This window comes from Chenopodium quinoa, unplaced genomic scaffold (assembly GCF_001683475.1).
Source record: "Chenopodium quinoa cultivar QQ74 unplaced genomic scaffold, ASM168347v1, whole genome shotgun sequence".
Classification (NCBI taxonomy): Eukaryota; Viridiplantae; Streptophyta; class Magnoliopsida; order Caryophyllales; family Amaranthaceae; genus Chenopodium; species Chenopodium quinoa.
In genome coordinates this window covers 38659-54663 of record NW_018742381.1, presented here as the reverse complement: position 1 = coordinate 54663, position 16005 = coordinate 38659, and the positions used below count along the sequence as shown (strand labels likewise).

General features: G+C 38.4%; 1 protein-coding gene across 1 annotated transcript; it reads left to right on the top strand.

Moving 5' to 3' along the window:
* The first annotated feature begins 237 nt into the window (after positions 1-237).
* LOC110697332 lies at positions 238-636 on the top strand. The gene has a single exon (XM_021874718.1). The coding sequence runs from the start codon at positions 238-240 to the stop codon at positions 634-636; it is 399 nt and encodes a 132-aa protein (XP_021730410.1).
* Positions 637-16005: the final 15369 nt, after the last annotated feature.

Sequence of the window (16005 nt, the reverse complement as noted above, 5' to 3'; positions counted from 1 at the left end):
AACATTTTTACTTGGAAGCGGGGAGTTTCGATTGATATTGATATATACTTTAGTGAAAGAAAGATTGGACAGATTTGTTGCCTCGGATGATTGGTGTTCGATCTTTTTTCCCTTATGCAACGGTCTTTAATAACTTCCCTATTTTCCATGCTTCTGACCATGCGGCAATATTGTTAAAGTTTAGTGAAAAAAAAATGAAAGGGGTAGAATGAACAAAATTTATCATTTCGAAGCTCTATGGCTTTCAAACGATCAAACGATGACTGTGGGAGGGGTGTGGCTGATGCATGGCAAGGCGGGGCAGGGGAACAGATGCAATGCCGAGTTTCCAGAGTTGAGCTCTCTACTTGGGTAGCTTTTACTTTTAGGGCCATTAAAAAGAAAATGAAAGATATTGAGAAGAGGTCGCATGATTTGAAAATGGGAAGGATGGATGGTCACCTTTTGGAGCAATGTAATAATATTAAAAATGAAATTAATGAGCTTCGAAGGCGGAAGGAGTCATATTGGTACTCATGGGCTAGAAATAATGAGTTGCGGGATGGTGATAAGAATACTAAATACTTTCACCATAAGGCAAGCCAACAAAGAAATCGAAACTTCATTGTCGGTTTGGACAATGAGCATAGGGAGTGAAAATCTTTAGATGCGGTTATATCTGAGTACTTTAGTGGCCTTTTTGCTACGTATAACATGTGTAATTTGATGAGGCCATGTCGGGAATTGAGTCTCTTGTGTCAGATGAAATGAAGGCAACGCTAGAGAAAGAACCGACAGGGAAAGAAATCAGAGAGGCTTTGTTTCAAATGTATTCTATAAGGCTCCGGGACCGGATGGTATGCATGCTCTTTTCTTCCATAAATTCTGGGGTATTGTAGGAAATAATATTATCAGTTTTGTGCAGCATTAGCGGCGTGGAAATATTGATTTGAATGAGGTAAACCGAACTTGCATTGTTTTGATTCCGAAATACAATGATCTGAAAAGTATGTCAGAGTTTAGACCAATTAGTTTATGCAATGTCTTGTATAAAATGATCTCGACTACTATGGCAAACAAAATGAAATACATGCTTGGCTCGGTTATTTCCCCAAATCAGAGTGCATTTGTCCCTAATCGATTAATCACAGATAATGCTCTTATTGCCTTTGAGATTTTCCATGAGATGAAGAGAAAAGAGGAAGGGAAGGAGGAGCCAGTAGCTCTCAAACTGGATATGAGCAAGGCATATGACAGGGTGCAGTGGTGTTTTCTTGAAAGAGTAATGCAAAAAATGGGGTCCCGTAATCATGGATCAATCGAATTAATTATGTTGTGCTTGGCGAGTGTGTCTTTCTCCTTCAAGTACAATGGAGGAATTTTCGGCTCTTTGACTCCATCTCGTGGGCTCCGACAAGGTAATCCTATATCCCCCTATTTATTTTTGATTTGTGCCGATGCTTACTCTACTCTGTTATCAAAAGTGGCAAATGATAAAATAATTCATAGGGCTCGAATATGTAAAGGGGCTCCAAGGATATATCATTTGTTTATTGCGGAAGACAGTATTTTATTTGCTAAGGCTACTCTACAGGAATGCAATAATTAAAATTGCCGATATTATCAGTACGTATAAAAGGGCTTCCGGACAGAAAGTGAATCTAAGCAAGACAGAGGTTGCTTTTAGTAAATATGTTGCCGCGGAAGAAAGGAGATTTTTGATATTTTGGGAGTTCGGGAAGTTGACAAACATGAAAAGTATCTTGGGTTACCTACCATCTTCGGAAAGTCAAAGAAAGCGATAATTGTCTGTTTGAAGGAGAGAATATGGAAAAAAATGTAGGGTTGGAAGGAAAAACTACTGTCGAGGCCGGAGAAGGAGGTCCTAATCAAAGCGGTTGCTCAAGCGATTCCTACTTATATAATGAGTATCTTTAGGATTTCGGATGGATTAATTGATGAAATTCACGCTTTTTTGGCTAAGTTTTGGTGGGGTTCCAACGAGTTGATGCGAAAAATGCATTGGCAAAAATGGGAGTCTCTTTGTCTCCCGAAGTCTATGGGGGGTACGGGTTCTCGGGACCTACGTGTCTTTAACCAAGCATTACTTGCCAAGCAAGGTTGGAGGTTATGTAACAATCCGGGTTCGCTGCTTCACAGTGTGCTCAAAGCAAAATATTTAAAGAATTCGGATTTTTTGAAGGTGACTAGGGGCTATGATCCTAGTTATAATTAGAGAAGTATTATTTGGGGATTGAAAGCTATTCTGTTGGATGGATTAAAATGGAGAGTGAGAAATGGAACATCTATTCGTGTTTGGGAGGATGCCTGGCTGCTTGGTGAAGGCTCACATTTTGTCCCAGGCCCTAAGGCTAACAGCAACCTCGAGCTTAGAGTGAGTGAGCTTATTGATTATGACAATGGTCGCTAGTGTCTGGAGACCCTTGATGATGTGTGTTCAAAAAAAACGATAAGCAACCTGTGATGAATGTTCCTTTGTCCAGAAATTTTCCCCCTGACAGCCACTATTTGTGGCCTACTCCTAGTGGTATTAACTCAGTCAAGAGTGGGTATTGGCTTGGGAGACTTGGGTAAACTAGATCATGGGAGCTACTTCACGGATCCAATGCGGGGGAGAGGGTAATGTGGAAACTTGATGGACCACCTACAATTAGTCATTTCATATGGCGGGCTTGTAAAGGGAAATTGGCTGTGAAGGATGTGCTTTACAATCGCCACATTAGAGATACAAAGAACTGTCAGATTTGTGGTGCTGCTGATGAAACGATTTTACACATAATTTTTTACTGTAAGTATGCTTTTGAAATCTAGAGTTGCAGCAATTTTGGTGAGATCATTGTGGCAAGTCCTAACTCATCTTTTACTGAGAAATTATGCTGGATTGCTAATGCGGTTAACAAAGAGAATCTGAGAGTGTTCGCGTCACTGTCGTGGACAGCTTGGAATTGTCGCCATCAGCATATATTTGAGGGTATGGCTAGTGTGAATGCGGTTGATATGGCTGTTGGCTTCGTCGGATTGTGTTATGACTATGGGATTTATAAAGCGAAGGTAGGTGCGCCTGTGTTGAGGAGTATTGGTGCTACTTTAGTGAAGTGGACTCCTCCCCCTCCAAATATGGTCAAGGTGAATGTAGATTCTCTTGTGCCGAATGGGTGTGGTGTTCAATTTGGGGCTGTGATCCGTGACACAAATGGGGCATTAATTGCTGCTGCTGTGAAGAGGCTGGATGCAAATTGGACGCCTAATATTGCAGAAGCAAGAGCTGCTAGATACGGCCTTGAGCTTGCGAAGAGACTAGGCTTCGACAATGTTCAGCTTGAGAGTGATGCTCTTGCTATAACCCGTGCCATTCAATCCAAGCTGAAGGGGGATGCTTCGATTCATTTGGTTTTTGATGATATGATTAGGTTGGGTGAAGAGTTTAATGCTTTTTCATGTAGTCATATTAAACGGGGTGGGAATACCGTAGTGCATTATGTTGCTAGATGGGAAACGAATTCCGCTATGGAACACATTTGCATGAATTACATTCCCCAAAGTCTTCAAACTTTAGTGGACATTGATCTAATATAATCCCCTCCCGTTTCTTTAAAAAATAAATTTAAAAAAAAAAAGGAATATTGGAGCATTACACAATTGCTATGGTTTTCTTTTATTTCGTGAATTTAATATTTATCATATTATAATTGAAGGGATAATCTGATCTAATAATAGTTATTAATCCGTTGCATGGACATTTTGGTTGCCCTCACAAGATCCATCTGCTGATGGACGACGACATCAACAAAATTTTGAAATCATTCATCTCTTTCCGATCACAAAATACTTTAGAGAAAGAAATGGAATAATAAACTATTGCTTCCTTGGAATATAATACTCCGATGCACCAAGATATCGACCCTTTCATTTTCTATAAAAATTTCTTTTTTATTATTTTACTAGTTAAATTGGGTTTTGAGAGAAAAAGTACCTAATTTTCGTAATGCACCTTACTATAATTAATTTTTTTAAAAAAAAAAGAAAAAAAAAAACTATTTTTAGTTTATGGTAACACACTATAAAATTTAACTTGTTCTAAGTTTTCTACCTAAATCTTCCATGAATATCTACCAAATACTTCAATCCATAGTCATCTCTTTTACAACTTTAAAATATTATTAAGAGTATTATTTTATATTACTAAGATCACCAATATAATGTACCTATTATCCCACTCAATTTCCTTGTTGATTTCAAAATGTAGATTTGCCCATTTCGACGAGATCAAGCCTTTAGGCACGCTGCTTTTGATACTTACCCTTTCAAATAAGGTAAAAAGTACTTTAAATTTCAAACATATATACTCATAATCTCATACATATATTCCTTATATCTTAAACATAATTGCATTATTAGGAGCCACCCCACTATAGATATTTGTTAAGAGTCATTAGCATATATTCTAAGTACTTGCATGCACGCATGCAAGCATAGTAGTATATAGTTATAGATATGATAAGGACTTGCCTAATTATTATTAGTAATGATATGTAGACTTTATTTCAACCTTGAATTTTAATTTAGCTTTGTGATATTAAAGCAAAAGCAGAAAATGAAGGTTTCAAATTGCTTATCATCTTTTTAACTAACTAAGATGAGGTCAACTTGAAAGGAACTCCCTAGATTTGACTTATTTTAATTCTTATCTCATGCACAACTTGCCTTTAATTGTGGGGTTATTGGAACATTAAGCATGATTAAAGTCCTCTAATATATTTTCAACGGTCAACAAATTTTTAGGACTTTGAATTTTATTTTTTTTAGATATATAACACAATAAATTGTTGTGGAGACTACCAAATTGGCAAAAAATATTATAAGAAATAGAGAATTTGCAAGTTACAAAAAGTGCTTTTAATGTCATTTTCAAACTAAATATGCATGTCAATTTGGTAAGATTTGGTCCAAATACCATCAACAAACTCCCAAGAAGAATCAAAATCCTAGGACTATTAACTTGCTAGGACTATCAACTTGCGTTTAGGAATATGATGTTATATTAAACAAGAACTTTTAGTTGACTTTTAAGCATCATAGTATTTACGTACGCTCATAAATTGCATAGTTGTTACATATACGTAGTATGTAAAATCTAAATCATATAGGAGTATACTTATGGGGGGGGCAATTATATCCTCTTTTAAATTTAAAAGTTGGACTATTATTCAATTACATATAAAATAAATGTGAAAGAGTAAGGGATATTTCAAGTGGTTAGAGCTCCCCTCCCGGTTCCAAGAAATCTTGGGATCGATTCTCATCACCCGCCCTTGTGGCTCTTTTAACACAAAAAAAAAATATAAAGTAAATGTTAGTTGACTTAGCTTAATTAGTAAAGGTTTTAGAAGTGAGGATACGGAGATAAAGGTATTGTTATCTTCAACTTAAAAAAGTAAGGATTAATATTATTCATTAAATCAAATCGGTATGTATAAATAAATATTCTTAGTATATTTTAATCAAAATTTTCAATTTTGATCTATTGTTTCATAAGAGGAGGGGGGGAGGATTTAATAAATTTCAACACGTAAATTTTAATCATGATATGGCCAATGGGAGAGTAGGAGTTATGTAGGCTCTATCTAAACAAAGTCAATCACGATTAGTTAAATAATTTAATTAGCATAAAAAGCATTACTACTTATTAGGGTCAAGTATATGAGTAAATTAGTAATAGATCGGTACCATTGAGATTTCCAAAACTGTTTTACAACCATATGTATTGTGCGAAATTAGGACCATCATTGAAAAGTTCCATAAAATGAATGGTTTACATTTCTAAAGTTTAGGTTTTAATTATATTTTATAGCCAAGTATTATTAGAGATAATGTCAATGAGTCGATCAGATTTAAGGCTTTAAGCCGTCAGATAATTAGCTTATTCGGGATTAGATTAAGTATATTTCTCAAGCTTGAGCTCAAGTCGGGCTTAGCCAAGCTTTTAAACTTCATGTTCAAGCTTAGCTTGTTTAGGTTCTTTATTGCTTTTTTTTTGGCTCACTATCTAATCGAACCTGGTAAGAGAACTAACCTTGAAAAACTAGCGAGCAAAGGCAATTTAAATGATTAAATTATATGGACTTAATTTAAGAGTTCGTACAGAGTAATACAAATTAGGATTTTAGGGGAGAAGTAGGCATATATGGTACGTTATTCACAGCCCTAAGGGCTACATTATAGTCTTATTATTATTATTATTATTATTATTATTATTATTATTACAAAAACCTACAAAGACATTTGAATTACAAGGAATTAGTGGGGAGCCAAGATACGATCTGGGCCCCTACCCCTCTAGCTAGCTATAGCGAACTCGATCCTGCTAAACATGTGAGCAGTTGCACAAGCACCCACACTACTAGAAAACAGCTGATTTACGAGGGAAATTTTCCATCGGTAAACCTTAAAAATCCGTCGGAAAGTCCAGTTTCCGACGGAAATCCGTCGGAACACGCTGTCGAAGACCCCTTTGTAGGAAATTTGGGTTGTACCGAGGGATTTTCCGTCGGAAACTTCCTTACCGACGGAATTTCCGACGGGTTTTAGTTTCTCGGAACCTTACTTTGACCAGAATTGGAGGTCCGTCGCAACCTTCCGACGGAATAAAATCCCTCGGTATGTTCTCTGTTCCGACGGAAATTTCCGTCGGAAGGCCCCACCTTTTCGAGGGAAATTTCCGTCGGAAGTGGGGAACATTACGAGGGATTTAGTCCGTCAGAAGGTCCCTTTTTCCGAGGGATTATAATTCCGTCGGAAGATCCCCTTTTCCGAGGGATTGTAATTCCGTCGGAAGGTCTTCTTTTCCGAGGGATTATAATTCCGTCTGAACGTTTCTTCTTTGCGACGAAATAAATTTCTATTTTGGCTATATATTTTCCTCCGGGACAAACCTGTAATTCCTGCTTCTTATATTATATTACTCACTGAACAAATTTGTGCGAATATATATATATATATATATATATATAGATACAAATTCCAATGTTTACAATAAACACTAAGTTAATATAAAATTACAACTAACAAACACTAAGTTCATCAATGCTATACAACAGCGCGAGAGCCCTGGCCAGCTCCACCAAAACCCGGGTCGTCGTCCCTGGGATCTCGAAATGGAGGTCGCACGTTGGAACATGGGTCATTGGCGTAACAAACCATCATCCTTTCTTCCAGCCTCTTCTCCATTTCTTCCATTTGGGCTTGTAGTTAGGCTTGAACTTGGGCTTGAACTCGGGCTTCCATGTCGGCTTCCATTTGTTCCCGAATAGCCTGGACCCTGGATTCCATCTGATCCTGCATCTGAGAAACAAAGGAGGGCATGTACTGCATGGAAGAGGTGGAAAGTCGGCGACCTATCTGGCTGCCATAGTACATGTCAGCACTTTTGCCTAGTCCCTTCACACGTCCTTTTTTGTTCCGACCACCCACTATCTCCCAGTACAGCTTTTTCGGACTCTTCTGAGTCCTTTGAGTGCTAGCTGCCTCAACCCTCTTTTGGTAGGTCTCCTGCAAGATAAACATATAAAAGGGAACAAACGAGGTAGTAAGTTATACAAATAAGCTAAACCAAATTGAGCCAACTATGGCCTATATGACCTATTCTTTGCCCGTTTTCTATGTTTTTGACCAAATGAACAATTTCTTTCTCTAAACATGCATATTTTAGGTATTTTAAGGGGTACAGGCCTTGAAATCACAAAAAACTACAAGTCCCTAAGGTTTGGGACGCATTTTGAGCCAAATGGAGCCAACTATGGCCTATATGACCTATTCTTTGCCCATTTTCTATGTTTTTGACCAAATGAACTATTTATTTCTCTAAACATGCATATTTTAGGTATTGCAAGGGGTAAAGGCCTTGAAATCATAAAAAACTACAAGTCCCTAAGGTTTGGGACACATTTTGAGCCCCAAATGGAGCCAACTATGGCCTGTATGACCTATTCTTTGCCCATTTTCTATGTTTTTGACCAAATGAACTATTTTTTTCTCTAAAAATCTCTATTACAGGTAGTATAAGGGGTAAATGCCTTGAAATGCCAAAACAATACAACTCCCTAAGGTTTGGGACGCATTTTGGAGCCAAATTGATCCAACTATGGCCTATATGACCTATTCCTTGCCCATTTTCTATGTTTTTGACCAAATGAACTATTTTTTTCTCTAAACATCTCTATTACAGGTAGTCTAAGGGGTACATGCCTTGAAATGCCAAAAAAATACAACTCCCTAAGGTTTGGGACGCATTTTGGAGCCAAATTGAGCTAACTATGGCCTATATGACCTATTCTTTGCCCATTTACTATGTTTTTGACCAAATGAACTATTTTTTTGGCTAAACATCTCTATTAAAGGTATTCTAATGGGTACATGCCTTGAAATGCCAAAAAAATACAACTCCCTAAGGTTTGGGACGCATTTTGGAGCCAAATTGAGCCAACTATGGCCTATATGACCTATTCTTTGCCCATTTACTATGTTTTTGACCAAATGAACTATTTTTTTCTCTAAAAATCTCTATTACAGGTATTCTAAGGGGTAAATGCCTTGAAATTTCAAAAAAAATACAACTCCCTAAGGTTTGGGACGCATTTTGGAGCCAAATTGAGCCAACTATGGCCTATATGACCTATTCCTTGCCCATTTTCTATGTTTTTGACCAAATGAACTATTTTTTTTCTCTACACATCTCTATTACAGGTAGTCTAAGGGTTACATGCCTTTAAATGCCAAAAAAAAACAACTCCCTAAGGTTTGGGACGCATTTTGGAGCCAAATTGAGCCAACTATGGCCTATATGATCTATTCTTTGCCTATTTACTACATTTTTGACCAAATGACCTATTTATTTCTCTTAACAAATATATTATAGGTATTCTAAGGGGTTAATGACTTGAAATCACAAAAAACTACAAGTTCCTACGTTTTGGGACGCATTTGGAGCCAAATTGAACCAACTATGGCCTATATGACCTATTCCTTGCCCATTTACTACGTTTTTGACCAAATGACCTATTTCTTTCTCTAAACATGCATATTTTAGGTATTATAAGGGGTTAATGACTTGAAATCACAAAAAACTACAAGTCCCTACGTTTTGGGACGCATTTGGAGCCAAATTGAACCAACTATGGCCTATATGACCTATTCCTTGCCCATTTACTACGTTTTCGACCAAATGACCTATTTATTTCTCTAAACATGCATATTTTAGGTATTCTAAGGGGTTCATGACTTGAAATCACAAAAAAATACAAGTCCCTACGTTTTGGGACGTATTTGGAGCCAAATGGAGCCAACTATGGCCTATATGACCTATTCCTTGCCCATTTACTACGTTTTCGACCAAATGACCTATTTCTTTCTCATAACACGTCTATTATAGGTATTCTAAGGGGTTCATGACTTGAAATCACAAAAAACTACAAGTCCCTACGTTTTGGGACGCATTTGGAGCCAAATTGAACCAACTATGAAGTATATGACCTATTATTTACCCATTTACTACGTTTTCGACCAAATGACCTATTTCTTTCTCTAAACATGCATATTTTAGGTATTATAAGGGGTTCATGACTTGAAATCACAAAAAACTACAAGTCCCTACGTTTTGGGACGCATTTGGAGCCAAATTGAACCAATTATGGCCTATATGACCTATTATTTACCCATTTACTACGTTTTTGACCAAATGACCTATTTCTTTCTCTAAAAATGCATATTTTAGGTATTATAAGGTGTTCATGACTTGAAATCACAAAAAAAAAATACAAGTCCCTACGTTTTGGGACGCATTTGGAGCCAAATTGAACCAACTATGGCCTATATGACCTATTCCTTGCCCATTTACTACGTTTTCGACCAAATGACCTATTTCTTTCTCTAAACATGCATATTTTAGGTATTCTAAGGGGTTCATGACTTGAAATCACAAAAAACTACAAGTCCCTACGTTTTGGGACGCATTTGGAGCCAAATTGAACCAACTATGGCCTACATGACCTATTCCTTGCCCATTTACTACTTTTTCGACCAAAATGAACTATTTCATTATCTACACCTATTCATGAATAATGAACCAAGGAAAAAAGTTTAGGGAATTTGTTACCCCAATTTGCTGAGTTGTGGGGTTTACTGGCATTGTGCCTTTCCCAGGCAGCTCCTTGAAGTGTGTCTTCAGAAACAGCTCAGGAGCTGTTGGTAGCTGGCCCTTGTTCTTCGCCGCCTTTGATACAAAAAAATAGGAATAATCGTTAACCATGTCAAATCCTTGTTACAATTGAAATACACAAATATGTCTTGTAATATAAGATATTTTTAAATAAACTTACCATCCTTTTTGCATGTTGGGTAGCTGCCAACGAACCCTGAAAGTGGGTCCCTCGGACGGGAATTTCCATAGAACCGCCCCTTCTGTTCTTCTGGTTCTGCGCCGACCTCTCCTTGTAAGTTGGATCGTTAGCAACAATGTCCATCATCTTCTTGTGGAGCTCCGCACTCAACCAACTTGGCCTGGCGCCTTTCATCTTGTGCGTGATGGTGTGGAACATGTCACGCAGGCGTGTGGCTACCCTCCTATGAAATGTGATCTTCACTAGCTCGTCCATCTGAGGTGCCCATCTGTATTGTGCCTGCAAATGATAAAATACAAAAGTTATACAAAAAACTAAATCAACACAATAGCTAAAACATGTATTAACCAAGACCCAAAAATATCATACGCTGAACAAGTTCCACTAGTGTTCCTTCGTAGCTAGAGGCACTTCGGAGAAGTTCCTCCAAGGGGCTCGGTAGTATCCAGTAATCGTACCGGATACCGCACTCCGAACCTTAGGATCATCAAACCTATAACAAACGGGAAACAACAATGTTAAAAAAGTTCGAAATATGTAATATAAGCCTTGTATCTGATCATCCATATCATGATATTTACTTACCACAGCGTAGTAGGGTCCAAAAACGGGAGCTGTGACTCATCCTGTGGCTCGTCCTCTGACTCATCCCGTGGCCCATCTTCTACAAGAGTGGATGGGGACGTATGATCCTCAGCCAAATCGGCTGCCTCCGCATCGAACATCTCCTCATCCTGGTCGTCGGTGAAAAGGGCGCGGGCGGTCTCTTTCTCTTTCCCCTTTGCTTTCTTCGACGACTGCCCACTTTTTCCACCCGCCATGACTACCTGAATCAGATGTTAGTAACATGACAAGATATTATAAATAAGGAGTGCAGTGCAACGTAATATGGCTTTTATACTAACACTAAAATGTTTTACATAAGCCTCATTAATATTTTGATTTTACAATAAGAAGCATACGTTTAAAGGAGATAAACATTTTCTCCTATTCAGTACTCTCATCACTACTTTCACTACTAGAGTCCTCACTACTATCACCTAAAACTACATCGATGTCATCATCATCGTCACTATCACTAGAGCCGATACTAGATTCATCGTCTTCATCGCTTGAGATCACAAAGCCATCGTCATCGTCTTCATCATCTTCATCCATAGCGTAGTCTGGAATGTCACTCGGCGGGCAAAGCGTTGCATGTAATGTTGGGGATGGTGATTGCAGAAACTCTAAGTCCACCAGAGCATCAACCACTGACCTTGCATGTGTTTTAAACACAGACCACCATTGAACTCGGTCTCGTTTCAAGCTAGGGTATGATGCGTAGTACACTTGAGTCACTTGGTAAGATAAAACAAATGGATCATATTTGGGGTATTTCTTAGTATGATTTCCTTCGATTAGCTTGTATTGTTCGTGTATGTTTATTCCCCTACCACAATCCATCCAATTGCACTTAAACAAAATTGTCTTGTACTGTCTCTTGGGTCCCGTGTAGACAAGTTCAATTATGTCGTCTAAGATGCCGAAGTACTCTCCGCCATCCTCACTTGATACACACACCCCATAATTCATGGTGGATTTTTGCTTGCCATGGGCATGTGTATGGAAATTAAATCCACCTACGAAAATCTGGCCCCAAGTACGAACTCGCCTGAAGGGACGCATGCACAACGCTCGCAGGACATCCGAATTTGACTTCTCTTCGACCACCTATAAAGTGGTTGAATATCAGCATCAAGGTTCCTGAATTCAATGAATTGAAATGTAACATGTAAAATTCATTATTATTTCACGGTTACACCGCGTATATCACCTTGTGATGAAACCAATCAGAAAATTCAGTTTCGAAATTCTCCATGACATCTTCTCTACGCAGGAAAGGTCGAGTACTAAGAATGTAGTCCTCAAACTTCCTACGAGGCCAAACACACAATGTAAATCTACAAAGTCATCATTGTAAATGATCGTAAATACGAATACACTAAATACCTGGGCCTAATATACCTTTCGTATTCGCCAAGAATGCCGGTGTTTCGTAACACGAACAAATGTGCACACTCGAGTTCTTTGTCATCTAAGAACCGAGTTCTACCCTCATTTGACACACGACCACTGTCCTCTTTGAACAACTCTGGTATTTCAGGGTCGTCCGATGTGGACTCAACGTCGGCATTCACATTTCGATCAAGATCTTGAGTTTTAGTGTCAACTGTCGACTGAAAGTAATTGGAGCAGAAGTTTGCTATCTCTTCAGTGAGATAAGCATTGCATATGGACCCTTCAACTCGAGCCTTGTTCCCAATTTTATGTTTCAAATGATTGAGGAACCTGCAATTACAGTTGTTATGTAACTGTATGAACAATTGATTAGGATGTAATAAAGGATGTGAAATAAGGGTATTTGATTTACCTTTCGAAGGGATACATCCACCTGTATTGTACAGGACCACATAACTTCCCCTCGTACGGCAAATGTGTAGGAAAATGCTGCATGGAGTTAAAGAATGCAGGAGGGAAGATCTTCTCAAGCTTGCAGAGGATCTCAGGTATGTTTTTCTCCAATCGCTCCATGTCACTAACTGATGTTGTACAGCAACACAAGTCTCGGAAGAATTGGCTGATCTCTGTAATTGCATTCCAAATATGGCCAGGGAGCAATTCCCTCAAAGCTGTGGGCAACATCCTCTCCATGAACACGTGACAGTCATGGCTTTTCATTCCATAGAGCTTACACGCTTGCAAATCTACGCATCTGCTCAATTGGAGGCGTAACCATCAGGGAACCGCAGCTGTTTAACCCACTCACACAAAACTTTTCTCTGAGCCTTGTCAAGAGCGAATTGAGCCTTTGGCATTACCTCTTTTCCTCTATCATCCTCTTGAAGATGAAGCTGGGGACGTTTACAATATTTAGCAATGTCATTCCGAGCTGAAGGGGTGTCACACGTAAGATTTTTCACATCCATTACAGTGTGAATTAACTGATCAAAGAAGTTCTTCTCGATGTGCATGACATCTAAGTTGTGACGAATGAGGAGATGCTTCCAATATGGGAGCTCCCACAAGGTGCTTTGCTTGAACCACCCCTTCTTTCCATTTTTCAGCTTTTTAATTGAATCGGGTCCATCTGTAGCCTTCGGAAGGTCCTTAACACATTCCCACAGCTCCTCTCCTGACATGATGTGTGGAGGGGCTCCTTTCTCTACTTTGTTTTTACAAAATGTTCTTTTACTATTCCGAAAAGGGTGATCTGTCGGCAGGAATTGTCGGTGGCAATCAAACCAAGAAACTTTACCACCATGTTCAAGCCAAAATGCTTTGGTCTTCTCCATGCAATGTGGACAAGCTTTCTTACCAGCCGTGGCCCAACTAGACAACATGCCATAAGCCGGGAAGTCACTAACGGTCCATAGGATGGCTGCTCGAAGATTGAAATTCTGTTTCTTCGAAATATCATAAGTAGCCGCGCCGACTTCCCACAACAGTTTCAACTCCTCTATCAATGGCTGCATGTAAACATCCAAGTTGCCCTTAGGGTTTTTAGGACCAGGAACGAGCAACGAAAGGAACATGAATTGTCTTTCATGGACATTGAGGGAGGCAAGTTATAAGGGGTCAAAATGACAGGCCAACAAGAATATTGACCCCCAAACTTACCATGAGGAGCAAAACCATCTGTACACAAGCCAAGTCTCACATTACGTGGCTCAGAAGCTAACTCTGGAAACCGACAATCGAGGTGCTTCCAAGCTGCGCTGTCACTAGGGTATGCCATTGTGCCTTGAAATCTGGGATTTTTCGAATGCCATGTCATTTCCTCCAATATGTTTTACGTTGCAAACAGTCTTTGCAACCTGGGTGTAATCGGGAAATAAAATAGAACATTCAAAGGCACTAGGCAACCTTTGGAAGTCTGCTTGTATCGGTCGCTGCCACACACCCTGCATTTAGACAACTGAGCATCATCCTTCCAAAACAACATACACCCTTTCGGGCACGCATGAATCTTTTGATGGGACAGTTCCAACCCCTTCACAATCTTCTTCACCTCGTAGAAAGTGTCGGCCATATGATTGTTGTTCGGAATCGCCTCACTTAGCAAAGAAGCAAACCCGTCAACACATCTGTGAGGCAAATTATACTCACATTTGAGACTAGTTATTCTAGCGGCCATCTCTAACACAGACAAAGAACTCCCTTCGTACAATGGCCTTTCAGAAGCCTTCAACAAATCCAGAAAATGCTTAGAAGTTGCATTAGGCTCCTCCTCTGATGAAACACTAGCCTCCTCGAAATGCCCCTGATCTTGAATATGACCAAAAGCATCCAAAACCATGTCATGATATTCATTGGACCGCCGTTCGGGAACTCCCGGATACCCCTCCCCTTGACACATCCACACGTAGTAGTTAGGTACGAAACCCTTGTCATACAGATGAATTTTAACCGTATCCGCATTCCAAAGGCGTTTGTTCTTACATTTAACACATGGACACCTAACCTCATCCGGATTACTACTCTCGGGATGATCTCTGACGTACTGAATGAATTCATCAACTCCTTTCACGAAATCTGGATTAATACTTTGCCCAATCGTCCTTTTATACATCCAGCTACGTTCTCTTCGTTTCATTATTACAACTTCTACACAGCTCACGCATATGTACAATCACATTAGTCATGAACGGTATTTCGCAGTCATTATCCACCACAGCGTTATGGAAATGCAAATGAGATTTGAAATGCTTCCAAAGGGTCCTTATCACTCAAACCTAACCCATCCTTGTACGTTTATTCTCACTAGTGAATGTAACCCAGGTTTTCAATTCTATGGAAAATTCGCCAGCATTTCCCTACAGTTCTCCAAGTACACGATGTAGGCGATTATACACACCTACATATGTACCCAGAGAACATGGTAGAGAAGTACATGAAAAGGCAGGATTTTCCCTAGAATCAAAAACAAGGCTTACATTCACCACCTAAGTGAGAATAAGCGTACAAGGACAGTCCCAAGCGGGGACTATTCAAGACATACTCCTAATGTGTATGCCTTGAACGGGTATCTAGGCATATGATTATGCAAATGATTCATTTATTATTATTATTATTATTATATATATATATATATATATATAAAGTGAAGAACACATGCATTAAACTAAACAGAGACATATCATAATTAAACTAAACTAAGCAAATAAATAAGCACGCTTATTAAATATTATATTAAACATTATATCAAACATAAATGTTAAACTAAATACACTAACATACACTTTATTAACCAAAACTAAACCAAATTTAAATAAACTAAACTATACTAAATTAAAATAGACTAAACTAACATACATTATTACCCTAAACTAAACCAAACTAAACTAACGTGTTATAATACATTAATTAAAAAGTAAACTTAAATAAACTAAACTAATCTAACATATTATAACACAAACACATTCATTTCAAATATTTGAACAAATTATAATATAAATACAACAACTTCTAAATACAATAAATAAAATCAATAATAAACTAACATATATCTACACACCATTAGGATATATGCCAAGAATAAACTAAATTTATAAATTTAGCTTTAAAATAC